Consider the following 21,182-nt stretch of genomic DNA (forward strand, 5'->3'; position numbering starts at 1 on the left):
GTCCCTTGAGTTTCTCGGTACTTGTGTCTCTTTGGCTCTTACGTCCTCCCGCGCGTCCGCCGCTCTCCGTGCATGTACCAAAGTCTGAGGAGCAGATACTCTACGCTAAAGAAGCATCATGTCGACTGCTACACCGAGCCGGGAGGGAGGACGGCCGGCGGCCTCCACTCCCCTGTCCCCGACCAGGATCTCCCGCCTACAGGAGAAGCACGACCTGCAGCAGCTCAACGACCGCCTGGCCGTCTACATCGACCGAGTCCGGGCTCTGGAGCTGGAGAATGACCGCCTCATGGTCAAAGTGTCGGAGAAGGAGGAGGTGTCCACGAGAGAGGTGAGTCTTCTGGATGAGCGGTGATTGTGGTGATGTGGAGGCAGGAGCGCCCGTAGCCAGCAGCTAAACTCGTGTGTAAATATAGTGTGAGCCTTTCGGCCTGCAGCGTGGAGGACTCAGGTCCACGCCCACTGACAGTCACTCAGGTGGGATCATCCAAACTATCACCGAGTATCAATTAACTCTGCTACATCAAAGAATTACCAAAGTTATTTAGTCTTATCATTTAGAAAGTCATTTAGAAACTTTAGGGTTTAGGACTATGTTAAAAATTCCCATCAGATGTTTGTGAAAAGTTAAATTTGACCCCTTCACTGTGAGCTGTAAACTTTAGTTTGTGTAGTGACCAATAGATATGCGTGGGTGTGTCAGAGTTGAACATGGCATCACAACATAAAGGGCATCAGCAGTGAAGTGCAAATGGTGACCACACTGGGAGGGCTGGATATTCATTAAAGCTGAATCAAAATCATGCCCTTTCCATTGTTTAAAGTTACTTGAAAATACATCATCTAGCAATCCTTAATCCCTAATACCTGAAGAATTGGTGTTAGGGATACATTTTGTGTGCAGTTTGTGTTTGCTCAAGTATTAGCATTTTTATATGGACTGAAAAACCTTATGGCTACCTCTACAATAAATGGTATTTATAAGACTATTAGGATACGTGCACAGTTTCACTTTATTTTTGCTTATGTACTGTTTGTTGAACGTTTGAATGTTTTACATTTCTAATTTATTCAATTTCTGCCTTTTTCCATAAATAAATATGGCACCTGTAGCATTTCAGAACTGTAGAAGTCAGATTAATGTGAGTTGCATGTTCACTAGGGCTGCAACTAACAATTATTTGCTAATCAGTTAATCTAGCCATTATACTTTTGATTAATCGATTTGATTGTTTAGATTGCAATAGGCCTAGGAATATGAGATTTGTCCTAAATTGTGCCCAGATAAAGATGAACTGAAGCTGCTTGAGGACATCCTGGTGGAACATACTTACTCCTTCCTGTGTCATTTGTCTGTCATTCCTGAGCTGTTTGTGTTATGAAACCTCTTCTCTCAGCTCATGACATGTTTTTGAAGTCTTTGTATGGACCAGTTACAATTATTCCATTACTAAAATAGTTGACAACTATTTCAGTAATTGATTAGTTGTGATTAATCAATTAACTTGTTGCAGTCCGAGTGTTCACAAAAGATCAGGTTCACATCTAATTTATATCCACATGAAAGTTGAAAAAATCCAATTTAGGTTACATTCTGGAAAAAAAAAAAATCTGATTTGACCTGCAGTGTGATGTGGTCATGACTTAACAGTAAAGTAACCCGTGGTGAATGTTCTATGTGCCTAGGTGAGCGGTCTGAAGGCTCTGTATGAGGCGGAGCTGGCAGATGCTCGCAGAGTCCTGGATGAGACGGCCAAAGAGAGGGCCCGGCTGCAGATCGACTTGGGCAAGGCTCAGAGCGAGCTGGAAGAGGCCAACAGGAGGTACAGATAAGTCACTTTGCTTTTACTTTCAGAATAATGGTTTAGCCAAGGTTTAGTCAATCACATGTTCAGATGTGATTGGATATTGTTCATGTTTACAATTGCTTTACAAAAAGTGACTTGCACTACTAGTCAAAAGATTGGGCATGCATTTTCATTGATGTTTTTTTTTTTTTCCTATCACTACTTACATTGTAGATTCTCCCTGAATCAAAACTATTAGTGACACATATGAAATGTAGTTAACAAAAACTACACTCAAAATAACTCAAACTTGTTTTTAAAAATAGCCACCCTTTGCTTTGATCTGAAGAGTAAACCATTTTATGAGTCTTCATCATGAAGCTCATTGAGAGTAGGCTGAGAAGGGGTGGATGCTGCGAGGAATTTAAATATAAACTATACTATATACCTACAATTTCCATATATTTTTTTGTTTTCACTTCGCATCTATAATCTATAAAGTAGTCGGCATTAAATGAGAAGGTAGTATAAATGAAAAATCTCTTGTACTCTGTGGTCAGTTTGAAGAAGAAGGACGGTGAGCTGGCGGCGGCCTTGTCCCGGACTGGAGCTCTGGAGGACAAGCTGAACCAGAGTGAGGCTGCCCTGTCCACTGCTCTGAGCCAGAGTGCTGCCCTGAACGCCGAGCTGGGGGAGGTCAAGGGGCAGCTGGCTAAGGTACACCCTGCTCCCTATATAATTACAAAGACTGAGGACAGAATTAAAGTACTATTGGAGCTGTTTGATGCTGTCAAAATCGCAAAATGTTTAAGCATTGTATTGTCGTATAGTTTGTATTGTTTATCATATAGTTAACTGTGCTGTGGCTAATGCTAGTGCTAACTCCAAGAGCATCTGAAGAACTGTTTGTGACCTTAAAATCATGAATATTAAACACACTGAAAGCAAAACTGGCAAATGCAAAGGTGCTGATTTTGAATGTTTTTTTTTTTAAATATGAAAAACACAATTACTTTAAACAGCTTGCAGTGGTTCAAAGTTATTCCTCACTTTCATAATGCGTTCCTAGAATCCTAAACACTGACCGTACTTAGTATCACTTTATGGTTCAAGATAAAATGCTTTATAATTGGATGCAGACAGTATATAGCAAGAGCTGCTTTTAAAATATATCAATTGTGAAGCAAGACATTGGACTTTACATGATAAAAATCAGGTACAGTCCCTTTAAACCACCAATAACTAACTAACTCACAGACTGCTGTTGTGCACATTATGCTTGCAGCCTTCAAGTGGGTTTAAACACCTAAACCCTGCCCAAAACCACATTTCAAATTGACTGTGTTCCGAAGTTGCTGTGGAGGCCACCAGCGTCATTCGAATTGTATTATTTTGCATGGGGCTGCCGATCTTGACAACAAATAACTTCTATACGGACAACAGAGCTGTTTTAAAGCCTTCCAGAGAATCACTGCATTGTTGACTTCAACCTACTTTATTTCTTAATTTAGTGGCAAAACTTCTGAAATTCTACATTGAAATTAATTGGATTGCCGCTTAACCGGAAGTGCCACCACAAAGAAAGTGTGCTTTAGTAGCATTTAGAGCCAAAAGTGGGGAGAGCTTAATAAAGTCAATAGAGCTGCTAAACTGGGCAATATCTGGATGACTTAAGGGGAGAGTAAGGGGGAGGAGGGGCAGGGTCTGGACATATGAAGAACAGTGTGGTTGGTCTAACCGGTATCCACACTTCAAACTCCTGCAGCCAGTTTTGTAAATGAACTAAGGTTAGCAAAGATGATTTTGCTTATTTTTGTTTTTGGTTAATCAGTTGTTTGAAATGCATGTAATATCAGATTTTTACAAAAATGTATCCAGATAAACGCGAAGGGCAAGTGCTTGATAACCTACTGGTGCAGTTTTTTTTTAAAAGCACTATATGTACACATTTACACATTGTCAGTTTCATGCATTTCATGCTCTGTCCAAGTCTTAAATCTCTTCTCTCAGCTTATGGTTTGGTTTATGCATCATATACTCCCTATTCCGCCCACACCTCCTGGTGCTGGTGTGGGTCCCATGTCTTACCCTGTCTCTGTGCCATCTTTTAAACCTTTTTCCTCTGGTTGGTGTATGGTTCACAGGCAGAGGACAGCCACGCTGTAGCCAAGCGGCAGCTGGAGGCAGAGACCCTGATGAGAGTGGACCTGGAGAACCGCTGCCAGTCCCTGACTGAGGAGCTACAGTTCAGGAAGAGCATGTTTGAGCAGGTCAGGTTGGGCACAAACACTGTGGGTTCGTGTGCTTGCGCATGCGCGGACATAAGGCATTTTGGTGTGTGGCTGTGTTATACTGCTGTGATTGAGAGAACTGTGTGTTTGTGTGTGGCTATGTAGCCTGTGAGATGACTAACATAATATAAGTCACCTTTAGTCTTTTAGTTGATTAATCTGCCGATTCTCAGTCAACCAAAATTTGTGTTCGTCAACTTAGTCAATCATTTTATTTAAATGATGATTTATATAGGACAACAGCAGAAAGGAGATCTGAGTTAATATAAATGCAGTACATAGTTTCTTAGCACTTTTAGTAGTACTTAGTACTTCTGAGTACTCCTGTGCAGGTGTAGTCTTGTGAGTGCAGTTTGGGTCAGTTACACGGAGATACGTAATAGTTTTGAGAGCTTTTGTCACTCCTGCAGATCAATTAGTCAACTAAAAATTAGGACATGTCAATTTCTTTAGTCGACTACAGCCCTAAACAGAACCAGAACACATGATAACTGTGTGTGCATTCTGCACCTGCAACTAAGCTAACTAAGCTGACTGCGTTTTCCAGGAGGTGCTAGAGTCGCGGCGGCGTCAGGAGCAGAGAATCGTGGAGGTGGACTCTGGAGTGAGGCAAGACTATGAGTTCAAACTGGCCCAGGCTCTGCAGGTAAACTCATTCATCTCAGCTGCTCAACTTTGTCTTTTTTTTTCCTTGGACTGACAATAATTTTCAGTGTTAATATGTATTTTATAGTATATACAAATGGATTTCTATATTTCATGAACATAAACCACACAAACTTTAAATCTAGTAAGTAAAGGTGCCTTATGTAAGGTTTTTGGTGCAGCTTCGACCACCTGGCATCTGTTTACCTCACAGATATATCATTGTTTTGCCCCATTGTTTAATCTACGGTAGTCCAATTTCTTCCTCGGATCTTTTTTCAATTAAAATTTGGCCCTTGTTTGTTATAAACGGTATGACAGACGCTCTGAGCCTGAGTGCAGGTTAAGTGCTGTACTTGATATGACTGATGCTTTTGTGTTGCAGGACCTGAGGAAGCAGCATGACGAGCAGGTGTCTCTGTACAAAGAGGAGCTGGAGCACGCCTTCCAGGCCAAGGTCAGACACCATTTTTTATTTGGGCCTCCACTCCTCTGTAGTCACCACCTCTGACTGTTGCTCTTGTGTTTGAAAGATGACGTATTATATACTTCTAAACATAATGTTGCATAAAAGCATATTGGTTGGTCAATATATCTTGGGCCGATATTTGCACTTTTTAGCATATTGTCTATGTGCCTTAAATCTCCAGCACAAGCTGATATATTTTGTCCAACTTGCTTCCTAAAGAATACATATAAAGTTTTATTTGAACACATAATTGTGAAGCGATAACTGCACAAAACGTGACTACACATCCCTCTGTCAGGTTTGTGGTAAAATCGTGCTGTGGATGAGTTTGTGGTGAATTGAAATGACAGAATTTGGGGAAAATAATCATAATCAGCCCTACATATTGGCCCAAAATTAGCTGTAAACAATGGGCAACAGCCATGAAAAAAACTATTGGTCTAGCTCTAATTATGGTCATTATGAAGTAAGTGAAGTTACTCTTATTATGAGTACAGTGCAACAGCTTAATTATAGAAACAGTTCAGTAACTTCCTGTTAAATCTCTGTAATTCTTTGCTGCTGGAAGGCAGAGGACTTGTTATAGGAGCGCTTCCCAGTTGCAAGCAGAAGTTTTTAATCTACACGTTTTTATTCTTGAGAAATGGCCACACAACATTTTGGTGCGTTTTTTGTTTGGCTGGAGTCAAAACTTTAATAATTGGAAGCAGGAATGTGAATAGGGGTAGGAAGTAGAGGAAAGCATTTGTTTATAGCACTCAAGCCTCAAATGCAGGACAATACAAAATTGATTACAATCAAGTCAAAATGCATTTCTGAGTAAGCTAATGACGAGGAAACACTGTTTACTAGTTAAACGCTTATAAAAGTCAGTTATGTTGCAGTCTCTTTTAACCTCTCTTGTCTGTGCAGCTGGAGAATGCAAAGGTGTCCTCAGACCTGAGTGACAAGGCGATGAGCAGTGCTCGAGAGGAGGTGCTGGAGTCCCGCAGCCGCATTGAGAGCCTGGGCTTTCAGCTCAGCAGTCTGCAGAAGCAGGTATGGGCCAGGGGCCTGGGGTCTGGGCCAGGGGCCTCCAGGTGTTGATGGCCAATATCATGGCATTTTTAGGCTTTTTCTTGGGAAATTGCCAAACTAAGAAAACTAGTATCCAAATAACAAATAAACAAAGTTTAAATCTATCAACTGGACAGATTTAAACAGATTTAGGTCTGAGAATGGAATCATAGATCTGTGAGAGATTATGTATCAGGCCCCCATTCCTGTTTAAGGAAGGATTGTCTTTCCTAACAAAAATAGCTTCTTTAACTCCCCTCTCAAACCATTTCTTTTCTCTGGCTAAGATCTGAACTTCACTATTTTCAAAGGAGTGGTTAGTGGCTTTGAGATGGAGATGTACAGTGGACTGGGGTCCAGAGGAGCTGTTGCGCTGGTGTTGGTACATTCTTTTATGGAGTGACTGTTTAGTTTCTACAATGTACCGCTCACTTGATTTTAATCCAGTTGTCATCCATGTATCGATACCACAGTGTGGGCATTGATATGTGGATGACAACTGGACTAAAATCAAAATTTAAGATCTGGAGCCCTTTACTGCACATATTAATGCTGTGGATCCAAACATAAGGTTCAGACGGAAAGAGGCCAAGGAGAACAAACTGGCCTTCTTAGATTGTGCAGTAACAATGGGAGAGGACTGGTGTCTCCAGGTAGAAGTCTTCAGGAAACACACACACACTGACAAATACCTGCTATTTGATTCACACTATCCACTGTAGCACAAACTCAGGAGTCATCCATACTCTACAACACAGAGCTCAAGTGGTGCCCTCCAACACAGAGGGAAAATTGGAAGGAGGAGAGCCCTCGCTGCTTGTGGTTATCCAAAATGGGACTTCAGTAGATCTAAGACAGCTAAAAAAACAGTACAACAGGGAATCTGAACCTAGAAAGATAGGCGTAACTATTCCTTGCACAGCGGGTGTGTCTGAAAAACTTTAGAGAATTTTCAGACAGTACGTAAGTTTGAAATATATCAGAATCTCAAACACCTTAAGACAGAAATGGGTTCACCCAAAGGGTAAAACCCCGAGCCATAAACAAAGTAATGTAGTCTACTCCATTCAGTGTAGTGAAGCGTGCAGTGAGTGTTACATTGGAGATACTAAACAGCCACTCCATAAGAGAATATACCAACACTGGCACAAGTGCTCCTCTGGACCCCAGTCCGCCGTGCATCTCCATCTCAAAGCCACTGATCATTCCTTTGAAGATAGTGAGGTTCAGATCTTAGCTTCTTTAATTTCCATTTCTTTTCTCTGGCTTTTTTTGGAGACCTGAGATGTAATCTCTCAGATCTATGATTCCATCCTCAGACCCAAAGCAAACAAAAAAAACAATAGAAGGGCCATTAAAGGTTGAATAGGGTCGTTAAGGCTGAAACTAGACAATAGCTGTTTCAGTGTAGTTAGCCCCTCCCTTCAGATAGATATAAGGCAGTGTCCATCAGCAATCTGACCAGAACTGAAGAAGCGGCTTGGATGAGCAGCGAAACATTTTTACTCTTACAACAGTTTGTCCAGTTAACAAATTTAAAGTTTGTCTTTTGCTATAGATCAGACCTGGACAACTGAGGGGATTACACATACATAGTATCCCAATAGCCAATTTCAAAATACAGTACTAAAAACTCATTTGTAAAATGTATTTGAAACCTCAGTAACCCCTTTTCCTACAGCTCGCCGCCTCAGAGGACCGTATCCGTGAGCTGGAGGAGATCCTGTCGACGGAGCGGGACCGGGCGCGCCGCACTCTAGAGGGCAAAGAGGCCGAGATGAATGATCTGAGAGAACGCATGAATGCTCAGCTCAGTGAATACCAGGAGCTGCTAGATGTCAAGCTGGCCCTGGACATGGAGATCAACGCCTACCGCAAGCTCCTGGAGGGGGAGGAGAGCAGGTACTGACCCAGGCTGGAGCTCCTGGAGTGGGAGGAGAGTAGGTACTGACCCAGGCTCCTGGAGGGAGGAGAATAGGCACTGACCTGGGCTTGAGTTCCTGGAGGGGAAGGAAGCAGGTACTCAATCGAGAGTATCAGTTATAGTGGCTAATTCCATATTTGGAATCCCGAGTACATGTTTCATGGCAACCAAAGAGCCAATTAGGAGGGAGGTTGAAGGTTGTTTCCCCTTCCTGCCGTGGTGTTATATTTTACACAGGGAGGAGCAAGGAGTGATTGCTGTCAATGAAATCTTAGGACATTATAGAAGATCACCTAATTTCATACAGATTCATCTTCTACTAATCTGTTATTAGCATCATTTTAAGTGGAAGAAGACGCACGGAAAAATAAACCTAAAGCCTAACAAAGTGTCCTAAAGTGCTTGTGCTCCCGTGTGCCCAGGCTGAAGCTGTCCCCCTCCCCATCCTCTCGAGGCACTGTGACAAGGATGAGTGGTTCTGCCTTGTTGCGCTCGAAGAGAAAGAGGCAGGAGGCAGAGGAGGGGGAGGAGCTTAGGAGTGAGGAGCAGAGGGGCGAGCTCCTGCTGTCCGAGGAGTCCACAGCCTCTGGAGTAGTCAGCATCTCCCCCACAGACATGGACGGCAATGCGGTCACTCTGAGCAACGCCAGCGAGCAGGTCAAAACCACACTGTCTGATGTCTGAATGTGTGTCAGAGTAAAATTGCAAAAGTGTGAGGTGGTTTGACTATGGTGTGTGCTACAGGACCAGTCCCTGGGCAGCTGGAGGCTCAGTCGGCAGGTGGATGGAGAAGAGCCTTTGGTCTATAAGTTCTCCCCCAAGTATGTGCTGAAGGCTGGACAGTCTGTCACGGTAAGGACTTCAGAGGTCACCATTTACCACTCAGCTTCTATGCTTCACATAATGGTCATTTCTCGAGTGGTATAAAACTGGGTAGTTGCAATGGTGCAACTACATTTTTCACCTAACTATGTTACAAAGTTTTTTTAAGATTCTGTCTTTACCATGACTATTATAAAATCTCTGCACTGTACCAGGCAACTTTATTAAAATTACAGATAATGCCTAAAGCATCCACAAATGGGGAATCCAGAATAATTAGGTTGTGTGTCAATGGATGTTGTAATATCATCAATGCAGGAAATCTTGATGTTGATGCAAAAGATTATGACTTTCTCTGCAAATGCTCTGCATCTTCTCACTCGCATTATTCTTACATGAAGCCGATCTTCAGCCGCTGTTTATTTGTGTTGTGGGTGTACAGCTGTGTGGTGCTGCATGCTGGTTGGTTTACGGTCAAAATCTACAGCGTACTATTGGTTCATGGCTGTAATGAGATAAAAGTGTGTCACCACTCAAAATTCTTGCAGATTTTCAAAGTGGGTCTTGTTTAGTAAAATATATTCAACTTTAATGTTGAACTCTGTGTTCTCCCTCGATGGAGACCTATGTTTTCATGAAAGAAAGCAGATAGGTGCTCTCAGCCCTCCTGCCTTATTATAAATGTTTCCCTTGATCCTGATTTTCCAGGTTTGGGCAGCAGGGGCCGGTGTAGCACATAGTCCCCCCTCAGACCTGCTGTGGAAGAGCCAGGCTTCATGGGGCACAGGAAATGATGTCATCACCTCTCTGACCAACACTGATGGAGAGGTACGCATCTGGCATACATGTGGGATTAGCTGTATTAAGCACTAGGGTTAGTCTGGAGCACAAAGCTCAGACTTACCTCTGGGCAGGTACTCTTATTATATTTAAAATATGAGGTACGTCTTCCATTATTAGATCAATAACGTGGTTTAGAGTTATGTCAGTTTATTTAGGGTATTGTGTTGGGTTTTTGTTGGTTAAGGAAGGCAAGTAGTAATTATGGTTAAGCATGGAAAGCTAAGATGTGTTTGTGTGTGCAGGAGGTGGCCCGGAGGAGAGCTACCAGGACCCAGGTGGAGGACGGAGAGGAGGAGGTGGAGGTCAATGGCACGGTCAGTATAGGACTCTGTGGTGTGTAGTGATCACCTAAATGTGTGGCAGAAAGATTCCTCCACATCCAACTCAATCACAAGTCGAAAGACATTCCATAGTTTAGAGCATAGAGCTCGTTTGAGCTGTTCTTGCTCCCACGCAAAGTCCCACATTTCCAAAGTCTGCAGTGCTTGGCCCCTTATCAACCCGAGAAGATCCCATGAGGTCACAAAGTTCACATTCTATTCAAAATAATGTATTTTTTTTAACTTTATTTGTTTTTTACTCTTTACTTTACTAGAAAAAAACAATCTATAATGACTATAGGCAGCAGCTTAATGATGATTTAAAGGAGTTTAAGGTTTCTTGAGGATGAGATTTTTTTTGGAGCGCCATCGCCACCACTTTTACCTCAATTTGGGGTGCGATAAAATATTTAGATCTGTATCCATAATCGTAATATAATAACTGCAACATTTGAGTTGTTATGAAAAACTAAATAAAAAGCTTTATCAATATTCCCTTGTCAAATTTCAAACCATTTCTGAACTAGAATTAAACTAAACTAGTACCAGAACTAAGCCAGAATTGAACTTGGACTAAACTAGTAAAAAAGATTTTCTTTTATGTGCTTGTGGTGTTATTGACAACCTTTGACCCCACTTTAGGACCCCACTTTGGGAACCACAGTGCTTAAAAACTGGTCAAACACAGTTGGTTGTTACCAAATTGAAAATAATTGTTCTTGCTGACACTGAAGAACTTTTTGTCAGAGATATGACCAAATTCTGACAGTCCTCCAAGCTCAACTTATTGGCTCTTAAGAATGTTGTGAGATCACAGAAAGAAATGTTTTAAAGGAGAACTGTAAAGGTATGTATACAAACTTACTCTAACCCAGGCACCTAAAAAATATATCTTTCCCTGATCATAGATGGGACAGTGGTACATTGACCTAAATATTTGTGCAGCACTCTTCCCAAGGCTCCGAAGGTTGCTCTCGTGCACTGCTGAATGCTGCTGTTGTCTGTTCCAGGGGCGTGGCTCATCTCGGGAGTGTGCGGTCATGTGATCATCACCACCAGAGAAGCGAGCTGTTTGGGACGCGTTCTCCCATAAACGGCCTTTACAACCTTTCTTTAAAAAAAACGTATGGAAATGGAAAAAAAAAAAGTTTGTGTGTTTTTAAGACTCTGGAATTTTCAAATTTAGCTCAGAACTCAATTCAACATGTTTTTCCCAACTTCTGCAACGACACTCTTCAGAAGTCTCCTTCAGAAGAGCAGACACGTGCATGAAGAAGCCTCTCTGGATCCAAGTGTCTGAAAGCCACATCTTTACCAGACTTTTTGCACTGTATAATTTTTTTTCAGTTTTTGTTATAATGTGAGGAAGGACCCCCTTTTTCAAATTTCCACTATATCTCTGCAGTGAAATTATGCTAGTATTATTATTATCATACAAATATTAAACAACAAATAATACAATAATATATTGTGTTTTTATATTTTGGCTCTTTCTCAAACTGCCCCCTCTCCCTCTGTTCTCTACTGCAAATGTGGTCCAGGGAAGGCTAAAAAGAACTATATGAAGCCTTTGCTCTTGTAGTTTAAATAAGGTACTACAATCACAACTGAACGTCTGTTGCCAGTGCCTTAACCTGCAGATGGAAGACATGCACGTTTTTCTCATTCTCAGTATGTGGATATGTCATGCCTCATGTGAATGCTCAGAACTCCCAGAATTCACCCACTGAGCTGCAGAGGCTGCACTAGCACTGCTTAATCATTGGCTGCAGGTGCTGGAGTTTACATATTGACCATTCAGATCAGGGAGAATCTTTTTAGGCTTTATTAGACAACCATCTTGAGAACCCAAACACCAAAATGATGAGGTGCCGCAGCAGCATTGAAGGGCAATAAAGCGTATTTTAGGGTACTTTACTGGTTCCTGGTGCATAAAACACAGTAATGCTCCTTAAAGTTAGAAGTGAGAGAGGAGGAGGAGGCACTCGTTTAGAAAGAGCCTTTATCACTAACTGAGCAGCTGTCATGAGCTACAGCAGCAAAAAAGGGTGGTATCAGTGAATTTGATTTGGACAGGGTAGCAGAGAAGCACACTCTAATTGGCTTCCTTGTGACCAGGGGTGGAAAGTAATTAATTAAAAATACTCACCCTCATGTGACAAAGTCCTGTATGAGACCACTGGACTGGGCAAAGAGAACTCAACAGGGACAGCTTCATTCTCTGCTCATCAGTGTTTCAGAAGATGCACTGAAAGCTTAATACTCCTTTGTTTTATGCTATTATGGACATGTGACATGTTAAATGTGATTTATTATGAACTTCAATCATGATTGTCTCTGAAGCTTAGTTGAACTTGAGGTCCAGATAATCTCTGTGAAACACTCCGTCACTGTCTAAACAGAAGCGCTTCTTTTAGAGAGTGGTACAAACATGTACTTTTCAACTTGTAATAAATCTTTTTTTATCAGTAAGAGTGTGATGACTTGTACATGATCAGACTATGCAAACAACTGTCTTGTCTTTTTCAGATTCTAGAGCGTGACTGTCATGTTCTCAGATGGGGTCAAGCCTAGAGGGCATTGATTACATTGTACGTTATATTATAATGTATCCAAAAGAGAAATTCACAAACGTTGAACCTGATCATTTCAATTGGTGATTAGACCCAAGACCTTACTGTACTACAGCACAAATATTAATTTTAGCTGCCCCATCTGTATTAAATATTAGAAGTAGAATGCTGTGATGTAATCTGAAACCCACCTATTTCCTCACATGTACCATTTTAATTAAGCCTGAGCCTGGGACAAAAATGAAATTATGGCCCCGCCCTAAAACATACAGGAAGTCGACCATATTGGATCAAACCCGGGAATGACAAAAGCGCAGGACATCTCCTCGCACAGTTTTCATTGCAAACACTTCAAATTTGGCCTAAACCCATGTGCAAATAAAGATTATCAATTATATTTTGAATATGTCTTTGGTTGTGGTCATGGTGAATTTTCAAAAAAATTACAATTTTTGGAATATTTCAAAAAAATATTTCTCTTGCACACATTTTTTGTTGAGAAAATGCCAATACATAATTTATGCAGATTTGTGAGCTGAACGCCATGATATGCAAATCATCTATCTTTGAAAATGACTCTAGCGCCCTCTTCAAATTTCACACAGACAATTGATTTGTTGTGGCGCCTTATCTGTGATGGGGCACAATGTGAGAAAGTCACATGATTCTAGCTTTTATGGTTTGGGAGAAAAATAATGGGTGGAAAAAATGTTCTATTTTATTATTATTATTATTATTATTATTATTATTATTATTATTATTATTATTATTATTATTATTATTATACGTGCTGGATTGAAGCCACTTTTGACCCCCTGAACATTAACGAAAAGTCAATTTTATTGGATCCAAAATTCAAAATTAGGTTTTCTGGCATTTGTACTTAAAAATATTGAAAAGTGACTCGGTAGTGCCCCCTAACAGCTACATTTCTTTTCTTTTTTTCTTTTTTTTTTTTTTTTTTTTGACAAAGTTTCTCATAGACAATTGAAATTTAGCACATACATCCTTCTTGACATACTGATCAAAAAAAGCCAATCAGGACAAACCTCTATCTGCAACTATGTTACCGTGGTAACATAAGAAATGTGTCATTGAAATTCAGAGTACTGGACTTTGTAGACTAAATAGATGTCCTACACTAATCCAACTATGGCCTAAAATTCAAGTTTGCCAACAGATGGAGTAATCTAAAAGCGCAATTGAAAAAGATGAAAAATGTCTCTGCCGCCCCCTTAAAAAGCCAAATACATTACACTAGTTCATTTAACATGGCTCTTACTGTTTGAAAGAATTGTCATTGTGTTACATACTGTGCCACCCAGTTAAGGGGCGTAGTAAGAGCCTGTGGTTGTGCTGGTGTAGAAAATGGCAGTAAAAAGGATTCTTCACTAAACACATGAGTGAGCTCTTTAAACACATGTTCTAACACCTTTAAACTCTGTCTAGTGGCTGATGGCACAGGGCCACTGGCCGCTACAAAGTTAGAAATTCCCTCTGCCTTAGACAGTAATGCTCTGCTTTTTAAACTTAAGTCTCTTTTGAGACATAAATTAAACAGTTTTTTAGTCTTATCCATTAAGGGATTGATGTTTATTAAATTTAATAGTGAGTTGTTAAGTTGCTAGGAATGCTGTCTGGACTTTTTAGGCAGTATTTCTATAAAACATCTGTTTAACAGTGATCTCTCCGGTAGGGGGCAGCACTGGGATCATAGATCTTTGTTCTTCTGATGCACGATGCGTCATGTGACACCGGGGATCACGTGATCTAAACTCGCTGCTCGGAACCTCCGGAGCAGATCGGACCGTGAACTGATGCTTTCTGTGGGGGAGATGAGACACGATGCTGCTTGTTCTTTCCGAGCAGCACAAAGGACACCTGTCCTTCTTGTCCACCGTGGAGCCTGAGGGTAAGGCCCGATCCGCTCCAGTGGATCCAATAAAACATGTCCACTCCGGTGCTATGAAACTATCCATGCTTAATGACTGTGTCCTCTCCTGTCCTTCCTATGTCCTGTCCTGTCTCTCCTGTGTCCTCTCCTGACCCTCCTGGGTTCTCTTCTGTCCTATCTGGCTCTATTTTGGTCTCTGGTCTCTGCTACAGTGGTGGCAGAGTTTGGACGCATCACGCTGGACTTCCTGAAACGAGGGACAAGCCCCAAGATCTACGAGGCTGCAGCAAGTAAGACCCCAAAGACAGCAGAAGTTCCAGACCTGTCCCATGAGAAGACTTATGACTACTAATGATTGCTTGAATGCTTAAATGATCTTCAGTGAGTGTGCAGAATGCCTTCACAATAAGCAGCATCTATTGTCTTTAACCTTATTTTAAACTCATCGGCTGAAATCGATTATCTTCTATGGGCAGACTTAAAGAACTACAGTCATTCTTGTGCTGTCACAATACTCAAACTCAATCCTAAGGAATAGACTCAATACTCAATACCGATTCTGATGCCACGATGATAATAAAAACACACTGTGATTTTCAACATTAAGTGACTGTAGTTCTTTCTATATATTATTGTGTGGCCTTATATCTATAATACCTAGGTGACCCAGGTAGGTTCCATAATGGCCCATGAGCATAAACTAGTCTATGTGGTCTTATACTTGTTCTGATACTGCTCAAGATCACCGTAAAGCTAATCAGGATAGGTGATTGTGTGTTTGGTAACTTTCTGTGGGGGCTGTAGGTGCTGTTGTATGTTATAACCTTCTCTCTGGTTGCTGCAGGGAAGCTGGGTGTCTCGGTGGAGCGAGTGCAGTGTGCCGTGGAGGGCCTCATGTTCCTGGTCCTGGAGAGCTGCAGGCGCACGGTCAGTCTCCCACGGGATCCTCTTTTCTGCTCAATGTTGTGACTACATTTGATATTTTAAAACAATGATGTTTACTTATAATATGAACAACCAACAATGACATAATTTGAAATAAATAAAATTGAATTAAATGTTGTAATGCATCAAAAGAAATGGTCAATAAAAATGTATGTGTAAATAAATAAATGCATTTACACATTAATGCTAAAATATGCTTGTTTTTACATTACTGTATTAAAGTATTCATTTCTATACATTTATTTACATTTGTATTTTAAAATATATTTTATTTATATTTATTTTATTTCTTAAGTGTTCATTTATACATTTATTTGTAATTTATGTATTTCTTTTTTCCTTTTTCTTTTTTATCTGTACTTATTCATTTATTCATTTTTATATGTATTTAGTTTACAAATTATTCTACTACTACTACTCCAAATTTTGTAGTCGTAGTTGCAGTAGCAGTACTCATCATTTAATTGAATGCATTCCAATATTTATTCTTTTACTTATTTATTTTCAATTATATCATTTGTGGTCCTCTATATATAGGAGGACCATTTTGAGAGCACTGATTGAAAAAAATCAAAGCAAATTTGTAGCATTTGGCAAAAAAAAGTGGGTGGGTAGTACTCAGTTACATTTGCTTGTTTAAAGAAATTGTGCCTTTCAGAGTACTTGTCTAGCAGCATACCTTTACTTCTACTTAAGTAATTTTTTTTTTTTAAGTAACAGTACTCTTACTTGAGTAAAAATTGTGTCTGATTATGATTGTTTTAAGATGGAGCACTGTAATATCACTTTGGCTTTTGACATCCTAAACAACTTTTATCTATGTATCTGAAGGAAATGTAGATCTCTAGAAGTGCAGAGAGAGCAGAGTAAAGATTATAAGACCAAGTGGAGGAAACTGATGACTGATACGTGACTCTGTATTATGTCCTCTGTCCTCTGTGCAGCTGTCTGACACGGACTTCCTCGACTCTGTTCTGGTGCTGGGCTTCAGCCAAGACCTCAACAACACGCTTCTTCAGGTCTGTGTGATGTCCCTATGTCCCTATGTCCCTCTGTCCCTATGTCCCTCTGCCCCACACACACACATACTGATGCCCTCTGTCCTTTGTCCCTCTATTCCTCTGTCCTTATGTTCCTATGTCCTCTGTCCCTATGTCGTCTGTCTCTCACACACGCATGCACACACGCACTCACACTCACTCTCTCTCTAATACTGTCCCTCCCTTTATGCTCATGTCCTCTGTCACTCTGCTCCTATGTCTTGTCTTTCTCTCTCTGTCTCTCACACACATGCGCGCACACACACAGGCATCCTCTGTCTCTCCCTTTATGCTCATGTCCTCTGTCTCTCTCTCTCACACGCACATGCGCATACACACACACAGGCGTCCTCTGTCCCTCCCTTTATGCTCATGTCCTCTGTCACTGTCTCTCTCTCACACACACACATAGGCGTCTTCTGTCCTTCCCTTTACGCTCATGTCCTCTGTCCCTCTGTCCTGTCTTTCTCTCTCTCTCGCTCTCTCACACACACTCACTCTCATACTGGTGTCCTCTGTCCCTCCCTTATGCTCATATCCTCTGTCCCCATGTCCTGTGTGTTCCAGCTGTACCTGCAGCAGAGTGCTCAGGTGCGGTCTGTCCTGGCTCAGCTTGCTCCCTCACTGCCTGTCTACCACAGTCTGGAGTGGAGACTGGATGTCAATGTAAGTATGTCCCAAATACTGGTCCCAAAGACTCGTCTCATAGACATGCCACCCTGCCTAGTATGAATGTGGTGTGTGAGTGTTGGTGGTGGCAGCCTCACTTCTGCATGTCTCTCCATTGAGAATGACAAGTCCAGTCCCATCATATGGACCACTCCAGACAAAGAGCAGTGGCATCTCCATGGGGACAATCCAGTTGTAGGGCCTCCCTTAGTTACATAGTGCACCTTTAAATTATGTGCCTAGCCTTGAGCTAGAAAATTAATTTGATTTTTCTAGTAACATTCCAGCTGAGGTTCTGACAGAACGAGCTCATTTAGAATGTTCATCAAGTGAATGTAAATGTTTGCACTTTAATCCGATGTCTTGTGTTGCGGACAGATGTCCAGCCGAGCACTGAGGCAGCAGCTATGTCCCATCATAACGCTGTGCCTGAACCTGACCAGTGGGGACGCCAGTGGGAAGGTGTGCAAGCTGCTCCAGGCTCGTCCTAGTACCCTCCTGCACCTGTTGTCTGTGCTGGAGAAGGCCCTGGATGCCATGAAGAGCAACCATAGCCGCCGCATCCTGAGGAACATCAAGTGAGCCTGTCGCACCTGTCGCATTCACCTGCCACACTTGCCGCATCCTGAGGAACATCAAGTAAGCCTATTGAACTTGTCATATTCATCTGCCACACACACCGCATCCTGATAAGGATCAAATGAGCCTATCACACCTGTAACATTCACCTCTCACACCTGCCGCATCCTGAAAAATATCAGGTGAATCTGTCGCACCTGCCACACCCACCGCATCCTGAGGAACATAAAGTGGACTTCTTGCACCCACCACATCTTGAGGGTCATCAAATGAACCTGTCACACCCGCTACATTCTGAGGAACATCAAGTGAACCTGTCGTACATATCAGACCTGCCACATTCACACACCTGTCCTAAAAAACATCAGATGAATCTATCACATCTGCCACACCCGCCAAATCCTGAAGAACATCAAGGGAAACTGTCACACCCACCGTAACCTGAGGAACAGCAACTGAACCTATGGCACATGGGGCATTCACTCGCTGCATCCAGAGGAACATATAATGAAATGGTTCTAAACTTTTTCAGTGGGTGTCATGTTTCAGACGGTGGCGTACAGTTTCTAATTTCTCAGCTTAGGTCATTACATCCACACTTCTGGAGATTCAGGAGCAATGCTACTGTATTTATTTTTCCTTGTTGAATGTATTTCTTAAGTTTAGTTTTGCCATCATACTGTGCCTAAATATGTCCACCGAGATGGGTTATTTCCTTTATGTGGGTTTGGTGAACTTTGTTTGGTTAAGGTTAGGGGTTACGTTTGGTTAAATTTAAGAACAGGATGGTGTTAAGGTGTGGTTAAGTGGTTAAGGTTATGGTTAGGAAAATGTTTTGGGTAACTTAAAAAAATACTTTATCTACTAGCTTTATTTCAACTTGATGTCAGTATATTTTACATACAATAAAACTGTCAAAAATATGTTCTTCTGTTGTTCGTAGCATCAGAAGCTAACACATTACCATGGCAACCAGCGCTTTCTGATCACTTCTGTACCTACAGACCAGACTATCTATTTTCTATCTATCTAGCACTAACCATTCAGAGTGTTGACATGACTCTGCAATATATATATATGTATTGTGTCAAAAAATTAAAAAAAAAAATGTATAAATTGTGAATACAAGTGCCACTAATGATGTTTTTCTAGTACTATTGTGCCTTGAAATTTTACATTTAAAGGTGTACTGTGTAACATTTCTGGTGTGTTTTCCTCCTGCTCATCTTTACGGAGAGCTTTTAGCTTTGCCTGAATGTTTCACAATATGGCTTTAAATGTGTCTATTTTGCATTTATGGGTGTTTTAATTGCTCACTAATACCTTGAAATCATGCATTGTTTTTATGAGTGTGGTCTTCTCTCTATACATCTGACCTGTTACTTGTCACCTGCTTTTTTCATGTATATATACGTTTACTGCTATACTGTGGAACAATCCAAGCAAAGTAATAACCTCTCCGTGGAGACAAACAGGTGATAGACCCACTATAAAACTTGCATAGTGCAGCTTTAACCAGATAACAGTGAAATATACCAACTTAAGACTTTATAAAGGATAGCAAAGAACAAAGTTAAATCTGTCAACTGGACAAATCTTGTAGGAGTGAAGAAGTTTCGCTGCTCATCCAAGCCGCTTCTTCAGTTCTGGTCAGAATCTCATACTGTCTGAAGATTCTCTGAAGTTTTTCAGACACACCCGCAGTGTAAGGGATGGTAACACCTCTCCTTCTAGGTTCAGATTCCCTGTTGTCCTGTTTTTTAGCTCTCTTTGATCTATTGAAGGCCCATTTTGGATATCCACAAGCAGAGAGGGCTTTCTCCACATGTTGCTCCTCCTTTACTTTTCCCTCTGTTTGTAGGCACCACTTGAGCTCTGTGTTGTAGTGTCCGCATCACTCCGAGTTTGTACCGCAGTGGATGGTGTGAATCAAACAGCAGGTATTGGTCCCTATGTGTAGGCTTCCTGTAAACTTCTACCTGGAGTCGCCTTTCCTCTCCTATTGTTACTGCACAATCTATTGGCTTGGATGAGCAGCGAAACGTCTTCACTCCTACAAGATTTGTCCAGTTGACAGATTTAACTTTGTTCTTTGCTATGGATCAGACCTGGATGACTGAGGGTCTACACAGACATCTTTATAAAGGGTGTTTTACACATAGTCCCCACTGCTGTTATAATAATGACATACTGATGATATATCTTTTTCTACCACACGTTGTTACAGTCTATGTGCTGTAGAGTTCATTAAACAAAATAGATTTTTACTTAGTCAGTGATTAATCGACTCAGTCATTACTGCCTGTGATCAGATTCACTAGTAATAATAGGTGATGATAATGTTTTTTTGTTTTAAATAAAAGCCTACTCTTCTTTGGTCTTTTAATGTGTACCCTTATTTTCTTTTGAGTAAAAAATGTATCACACATTTCATCATAAATTAAGCAGTAATGGCAAAACATGAAGAACCACCTGTATAGGATGTTACTGACATGCTGATTTTTAAATGTTCCTGTTATTGTAAATATTTTTGGTGTTGGAAAATAAATGCACTGATCTGCAGTGTTCCTCGTCAGACCGCTAAGGTTGGTTTTCCGGGGCTAAACGTAAGAATTGATTTAACCATCAGAAACTTCGAAAATCAACAATGAAACTGAAACGGACAAGCAAATTATTCAAAAGAAAACAAACAAATATAGAAACATCCCAGAACATCCCCTGTCCTTAGACCCTCCTCCTCTGCACGAAAAAAAAAAAAAAAAAACAGTGGGAAAAAGAGAAACCTCGAGGAGAACCACAGTAAAGGAGAGATCCACTCCCATGGACAAGCAGGCTGCAGATGTGTCCAGGACTAAAGTGCATACATTTGCAGAGTTCAAGACTGTAGGGCCTAAGCCCACTCAACTAAGGGGCAGAAGGAGGCCCACCCACCACAGGGCAGGAGCCCCCTCAGCCAGGCACCAGGCCATCCATTCAAGCGAGGGAAGGGAGGGTCCACGGAAGAGGATCAGGACACAGAAGGGGATCTAGGGTCCAGCCATCACTGGGTGGTCAGCGGCCAGGCATCTGAAAAATTTGCCCTCCCCAGTGGGGAGTGGGGCAGGGAACAGTGAATAGCAATGAATGAACTCCAGGTGGACTGAATTGTGAATGCTGTTGACAGGGAAAATATGAAGAAAAAGAGGATAGTGCTCAAGTTACCATACTTCCCCCAGCATAGCTGCTCCTAAGGCAGCTTAACTAAAACTGTAGGGTTTATTTCTACTCCTAACTGGCCTGACTATAAGCTTATTCATAGAGGAACTTAAGCCTGGTCTTAAATGTA

General features: G+C 41.3%; 2 protein-coding genes across 2 annotated transcripts; both read left to right on the top strand.

The window, feature by feature from the left end:
* The first annotated feature begins 118 nt into the window (after positions 1-118).
* lmnb2 (lamin B2) lies at positions 119-12,629 on the top strand. The gene is made up of 13 exons (XM_033964877.2): positions 119-331; positions 1,687-1,823; positions 2,348-2,504; positions 3,932-4,057; positions 4,626-4,724; positions 5,109-5,180; positions 6,105-6,230; positions 7,930-8,150; positions 8,595-8,829; positions 8,917-9,024; positions 9,703-9,822; positions 10,080-10,151; positions 11,168-12,629. Exons 1-13 carry the CDS (start codon positions 119-121, stop codon positions 11,201-11,203), a joined length of 1,722 nt encoding a protein of 573 aa, XP_033820768.1. The 3' UTR covers positions 11,204-12,629.
* A 1,847-nt stretch (positions 12,630-14,476) lies between these two features.
* commd2 (COMM domain containing 2) lies at positions 14,477-20,431 on the top strand. The gene is made up of 6 exons (XM_033965090.2): positions 14,477-14,642; positions 14,837-14,914; positions 15,469-15,551; positions 16,514-16,588; positions 17,177-17,275; positions 17,657-20,431. The coding sequence occupies exons 1-6, from the start codon at positions 14,576-14,578 to the stop codon at positions 17,858-17,860; spliced, it is 606 nt and encodes a 201-aa protein (XP_033820981.1). The 5' UTR covers positions 14,477-14,575; the 3' UTR covers positions 17,861-20,431.
* The last annotated feature ends 751 nt before the right edge of the window (positions 20,432-21,182 follow it).

This window comes from Periophthalmus magnuspinnatus, chromosome 4 (genome assembly GCF_009829125.3).
Source record: "Periophthalmus magnuspinnatus isolate fPerMag1 chromosome 4, fPerMag1.2.pri, whole genome shotgun sequence".
Taxonomy (NCBI): domain Eukaryota; kingdom Metazoa; phylum Chordata; class Actinopteri; order Gobiiformes; family Gobiidae; genus Periophthalmus; species Periophthalmus magnuspinnatus.

Bases quoted from the DNA above. Each gene is read 5' to 3' on its own strand.
- lmnb2 (XM_033964877.2), top strand. From the start codon at position 119: ATGTCGACTGCTACACCGAGCCGGGAGGGAGGACGGCCGGCGGCCTCC. The intron at 4,058-4,625 runs GTCAGGTTGGGC...TGCGTTTTCCAG, and splicing joins GGAAGAGCATGTTTGAGCAG to GAGGTGCTAGAGTCGCGGCG. The intron at 9,025-9,702 runs GTAAGGACTTCA...CTGATTTTCCAG, and splicing joins AGGCTGGACAGTCTGTCACG to GTTTGGGCAGCAGGGGCCGG.
- commd2 (XM_033965090.2), top strand. From the start codon at position 14,576: ATGCTGCTTGTTCTTTCCGAGCAGCACAAAGGACACCTGTCCTTCTTG. The intron at 14,643-14,836 runs GTAAGGCCCGAT...TCTCTGCTACAG, and splicing joins GTCCACCGTGGAGCCTGAGG to TGGTGGCAGAGTTTGGACGC. The intron at 15,552-16,513 runs GTCAGTCTCCCA...TCCTCTGTGCAG, and splicing joins TGGAGAGCTGCAGGCGCACG to CTGTCTGACACGGACTTCCT.